Here is a 6,000-nt window from a genome sequence, read left to right on the forward strand (position 1 = left end):
GAAAAAAGAACAATCTACGTATAAACATTGTCATCCGTGTGGTGTTTGACAGAAAACAACAAACGTATCAGGGAGAAATGGATACCAACTGATACCTGCAGTAGTTTGTGTTTATTCCTACGGATAACATACCAGACATTTATCTCCCTGCGCATTTATCTTAAGGCCAGTAAAAAAGGTGTCCAATTCTAAAAATTAAATAGACCCACAACACACTGAAGTTGAGTACTTTGCATTTATCAGCTGGAGTGTGCACATTATATTTGCCATATTGGAGCATCTCCTACACATCTCATCAGATCAATATCATTAATAGTGATCCTAAGAAATAAACAGATGAAGCAGCTCCAAGATGAAAAGATACTTGCTGTTGATCTAAAAGCACAGGCCCTCTCCTTTGGGCTACATTACTCCTGGTTAGGGCAAATCTTTGCATCCACCGACCCAGCATAAAATTGGTACGACAAGGTGTCTCTGGACAAAGAAGCATCCCAACTCTGCACCAAACAGCAATAACGAAACCAATTATTCCTAAGATCCAGCATGAAACTTAAATTTGAGAAGCAAACTGCAATCCCCACATGAACTAGAAATAGCAGCGGGACCTGAGCTGAGGCTTTCCAACATTACTTAAGTGACGACAGGCCACCCGCAGAGATCAACTCGGCATATACAGACCTGGGGGACAGGAGACGTTTTCTCTGTCTGGGGTAGGAAACACTTTTTGGTTTTTGTTTGCACGGTACCTAATTAATGGTTAAGGCAATACAAACCAACAGCTAATACTACAGGCACACGCAACTCAAAGCCCTCAATTTCCCATTAACACTTCCCCGCGCAGGCAAAACATACTGGCTACAGCAGAGTCTACCCAAAGTAGAAAGACTGAAGAATACTTACAGTTCTCGACAGCATTGTCAAATTCTTGTCCACCTTCTTTTCTGAAGATTGGGTAAGTATCTGGCTGTGGAAGCCGGTTGACTGTTACGAGTGCCTTCTGCATCTTGATTCTCCCTTCCAATAGTTGATCCCACAGCGCTTCATAACAAAGAGAAAATAAAACAATTTTAGCAAGCCAAAGCTCCTCGTGAAGGACCTGTTGATTTAACAGCGCAGGCCCTCTCCTTTGGGCTACAGTACTCCTGCTTAGGGCAAATCTTTGCATTCACTGACTCAGCACAAAATCGGTACTACAAGGTGTCTCTGGACAAAACCACATCCCATCCTGTGATCCTGGCTGCAATTCTGTGACCCACAAAAAAAATCATCCCTTTGCTTTACTGTTTAAAAGAACATTCTGCAAATAGAGGTTTGATAGTTTAACAGGACAGACAGGAAGCAATTGCATTCAGTATCACATTTTGAAAAGAAACAGAAGGGGGATCAGCATCGCTGCACAGCACTACCAGTGTAGGAAGTCCCCATCCCCACCAATACTACAAGTATATTCAGTAGTGGTTCAGTTAAGCCAGTGGACAAATACCCTTCATAACATGAGATTTCGTACCAGCAGTGACACCAGTTTGCATAGCAGATTTGGCAGAGCATTTGCAAATCACTAGGGCTGCCGTAGCATGCACATGCAGTATGTTAACAGCATCTTAACATGCTGAAGTGGTTCCCAACATGGCCAGTTTCTACAGTGTCAGCAAGGGGAAAGTCTTGTCAAAATACAAAGCAAACGTGCACAAACCTAGCTGGTTCTTCACAGCTTTTCCTTTTTCTACTTCTTCAGTGTCTTGTCCTTTTGAGAATGTCATCATCCCCCCATCATCTTCGCTATCTTTGGTTTCCTTTACATCATCATGGTTTTCACTCCCATATTCCTCCTCATCATTTCCTTCTTCCATGCTGGCATCATCTTCATCTTCTCCCTCACTGCTTCCTACATCATCCATCCCCTCTGTAAACTTCTCGAAGTCTGTAATATTCTGGAAACTGAACTTTGGTGCCTTGGCCTTGGCAGATGGATCTGTCTCTTCATCGTCTTCCAAGTCATCCTCCTGGTCACTGCCAGCACTGCTGGGCTCCTCCTTTGTTTTACTGCCTACGCTGCCATTCTCTTCTGCATCTTCACTGCCACTGTACCATTCATCTACTGCTTCTTCAGCTAATAATTGAAAGAGAAAAAAGTTACTTACTTACGAGCAAAATGTGCCACTTTGCAGTATGCCTCATCAATAGCTACAGGTTTGGGCTACGTGAGCTCCAAACTCCGTTTTATCCGTGTATGATGTTACTCTTTGTTTTGGCTAAATAATAGAAACACAAGCCCATATATCCACAGAAAGATCTCAGCTCACACTTTCTGCAGCAATGATTAGTAGATCCATGGCTTAGCTTTCCCATGAAACAATGACGTGATAAGCAAACAAGGTGGTCAGAATTTGCTATATGCATTTTTTAAACGAGAATCTGTATATACTTGCAGTCCCTGAGATATAGTGGCTTAAAAATGGGAGCTGTTTCTTTTCCTCCACACAATGTTCAGTCAGCGCACTGAGCCTCACCATACACTTGGTCACACTCCTTCCTCAGTCTCTAGAAGTGACCTTCTCTTTGGGATTTCCCCTTCCCTCAGGCCAAAAAATATGGCCTGAATTTCAGGAAGGCACTTTAAGAAGATGTCCAACTTAATTGTACCTGTTTATTGCCCTGTAACAGGGACCTAAAGCTTGTCATTTCAGTTCAGGTGGCACTAGCTCAGTTAACATGCTAACATCAAATTTTGAGTAGTCTAGTGAAAAGGGGAAAGAAATGAGATTTCTTACCAGATCCTTCTTCAGACAGAGCATCTCCCCAGAGTTCTTCTTGCAAGGCTTTGCGAGATGTAGCTTTTCCACTGTACCTTTTATCAGCTTCCAAGAGAGAGGCTGAAGCTTTTTTCCGTATATTACCAACAGGGAAAATGTCATCTGCAGTTTCATCCTCAAATTTGTCAATCACTTTAGCAACTGTAGCTGTGGGGAAAAAAAGGGGGGAGAGATGTCTAAACTGAACTGAATTTCAGACTAGAAGAACTAGCTGCAGGAAGGAGCCATCCTCCTCCATGGAAAACTCCTCATGCTCTACAAACAAAAATATACTGCCAAGGTGAGCTTGACGGCAACACAGCCTCACATAAGAGTCCGGCTTTTAGGCTCTGCGAGGGAGCAAGGCTCTTCCCTGCCTGGTGAAGGAAAGCCAGTACACTGATTGTCTGCAAAGGGGGAAAGGTTGCTGGGGAATCAAAGGCAGAGAAAAAGCCTCAAAGCTGGGTTTTGTGTAGATCAGCACCAGTCCTGCCTAGAAACTACGGAGTAAAGTAATACTTAAGATTTAGCAGAAGAGATAAGACAGCTCTAAGGGTATTCTTCAGAAAACATCCTGTGACTTCTCTGCAGCCAGAGGTGTTCTCCCAGCTGGCAGGTTAACCTCTGCAGAAGGAAGGGAGATGTTACACCAACTGACCGATTCCAAGCCCCCTCTCAGTACTCTGGACTTCTCCATGTACAGGTTTGGTACCACAGGGCTCACCCGCAATACGGAGATGGATGTTCATTAACAAATGCCAAAAATCCTGCTGAAGTCTTTTTGCTTTTTGAATGAACGTTGCCTACATTCACGCTTTCTTCCCTGCCTCTTCTTTATTTTAGAGAACCCGCGCAAAGAGCTAGACCAACTAAGCCTATCCAAGCCCCTCCACAGATTCACGAGGGTCTCGTGAGTAGTCCTCCGGGTGGAGGACTCAGTAAAGCTGGAATGGCTTCACTCATTTCACACTTACAGATTAAAAGAGGAAAACTGCAACTCGGATGCACTTGGGCCTCTTGCTGTATGTATGAGCCACATAAATACGCAAGCATTTTAGAAAGGCTAAACAGAAAAAATAATTTCACTGTGGTTATTACCCTCTTTCACATCCATCTTCTCCAGGACACAGGAACAGAGCAGTCCAGCAAAGAGAACACATCACACCATACTCCCTCCCTATTTTCATTCATGTGCAAGACACCCTGTATGCAAAATTACAGGGTTAGCTTTGTTCAACCAATTGAGTGAGCCAACTGGCTGAACATCGCTAAGTGCTCTTTTAATGTGTGTTTGGAAATGTTAATGCCTCACATATAGTGTTTACTTGAGGCAGGGGGGAAGCAAAAAAATCTCCTGCTCACAATCAAAGCAACAAGATCTGGTCTAAATATAGTCACTCCAGCTACAAGATGGCAAGATGCTCGGCACCAAGGAATGACTGGGCAAGAGGGGCAGGTGCAGAATGCCCCGTGGCATTCGACGGATCTTCTCGCATTCTCAGTCTTGGCACCGCTAAAGTATGAAGTCCGACATTAAATCATGATTACTAAAATGGGAAAACGCCTCTGCTGACTACATTAATTTCCTCAATGGTTACTAAGATGTTCCTTACGAGATGCTATTGCTCTCAGGTACGTTTGTATAGAAGAACCAGGCTAGCTCGCATGGCGTTTACCATGACTGGAGCCTAGTACCTCCTCCGTGTGTGACGATTAACTCGCTATCTCAAGAGATGAGTGCAGGAACCGTGTGACAGACGTGCCCTAGAGATGAGTCCTGCCCCATGGCTTGGCTGGTCTACTGGCGGTGGGGAAACTCTGCTCTGGAGAGGACGACTCAAGGGAAGGGCAGGCACCAGCCTGGAAACTTAGAAGATGACACCGCCACCTACATGTCACGGGGAAAGGGACGAACACCTCAAAAATCACAACTAAGGTAAAAAGAGCTTGATTAAGACGGTAAGTTGAGTGTTGGCCGCTGGTAAGCATCAAACAAGACACGTGCAGCACGCTGCGGCCTGCTCGAGCGCCTGGTGTGCCAGAGAGGGCTGTCACCAGCGACCGCGTCGGCTGAGCCTCCTCCCCGCTCCCACAGCCGCACCGGCTGCGCTCCGCTGCCGGAGGAAGCAGCCCTGCCCCACGCTGCGCTCTCTTTTCCTGGAGATTTCCAGCCGGATCCGCTCCCCAGCCCGGCTCCGCACAGCCCAGCCCGCACTGGGGCCTGCAGCGGGGCCTGCACCGGGGCAGCCCGGCCTGGGCAGCCCTGAGGTAACTCGGCGCTGAGGTAACTCCGGCCCCGGCCCCCGGGGTAACCCCGATCCCGGAGGTAACTACGATCCCCGACGCGACCCCGATCCCGGAGCTTACCCCGGCCCCGGCGGTGACCCGTCCGGCCGCCGTGCGGCGGGTGGCGGTGGGCCGAGCCCCGCGCTCTGCGGGGCCGCGCGGGGCTGGGGGCACAGCGGGGAGAGCCGACCTCGGCCCGCGGCTGGGGGAGATCGGGCGGACAGCGGGGCCGAGGGGGCCCCGGGCCGAGCCCCCCCGCGGCGGCGGCCCGCGGCGGCGCCACGTGCGGCCGGTGCGGCGGCGCCCGGCCCGCCCCCGCCCGCTCCCGCCGGCCCCCGCCGGCGGCGGGTATCAAACCCTCCTCCCGGCCCTCCCTCACCTTCCTCCGCGTCGTCCTCGGGGTCGCGTAAGCTGGGCCGGGGGTTGAGCAGCTCCTCCAGCTGCCGCGCTAAGGGCGCCGCCATCTTGTGCTGGGAGGGAGGGAAGGAGCGAGGGGCGGGGCGGAGGGGCGGAGCTCAGCGGGGCGGGGCCTAGCGGGGGCGGGGCCGGCGGCGCGGGACGGGGCCGCGCGGAGCGGCGGGACGGGCCGGGTCCTGCCGGGTCCTGCCGCCCGCCGGCCGGGAGCGCGGGGCCCCGCCGGGCCCGAGCGGGAGCCGGTGCCGGTGCCCGGCCCCGCAGCCGGGGAGAGCGGCCGCCGCGGGGCAGGAGGAGCCGGCAGGACCGCGAGTGTCCGCCCGTTGTCTGGCGGGCGTCTGGGCTGAGGTGCGGGGGTGCACAGCCAGGAATAATAGCGATAAACAGAGATATCCGCACGGATACAGCCCAGCCGTGCCTGGGGAGCGCTGGCTGGCCCAGCCGAGCCGCATGTGCCCGCTGTCCCAGTCCCTCCATCGTTAAGGGCGGGAATAACGATAATTGTATA

At 50.9% G+C, this 6,000-nt stretch overlaps 1 protein-coding gene across 1 annotated transcript in view; it reads right to left on the reverse strand.

Annotated features, from left to right (window-relative positions):
- The window catches only part of AATF (apoptosis antagonizing transcription factor), a 57,754-nt gene extending 52,193 nt beyond the window's left edge, over nt 1-5,561 (reverse strand). Inside the window, exons 1-4 of the mRNA XM_075517999.1 lie at nt 5,458-5,561; nt 2,772-2,960; nt 1,694-2,110; nt 901-1,038 (exon numbers count right to left, since the gene is read on the reverse strand). Of these exons, the coding sequence (XP_075374114.1) occupies nt 901-1,038; nt 1,694-2,110; nt 2,772-2,960; nt 5,458-5,542 (829 nt within the window). The 5' untranslated portion in view covers nt 5,543-5,561. The remainder of the gene's footprint in view (nt 1-900; nt 1,039-1,693; nt 2,111-2,771; nt 2,961-5,457) is intronic.
- Between the last annotated feature and the right edge of the window lie 439 nt (nt 5,562-6,000).

Source organism: Mycteria americana, chromosome 15 (genome assembly GCF_035582795.1).
Source record: "Mycteria americana isolate JAX WOST 10 ecotype Jacksonville Zoo and Gardens chromosome 15, USCA_MyAme_1.0, whole genome shotgun sequence".
Taxonomy (NCBI): Eukaryota; Metazoa; Chordata; class Aves; order Ciconiiformes; family Ciconiidae; genus Mycteria; species Mycteria americana.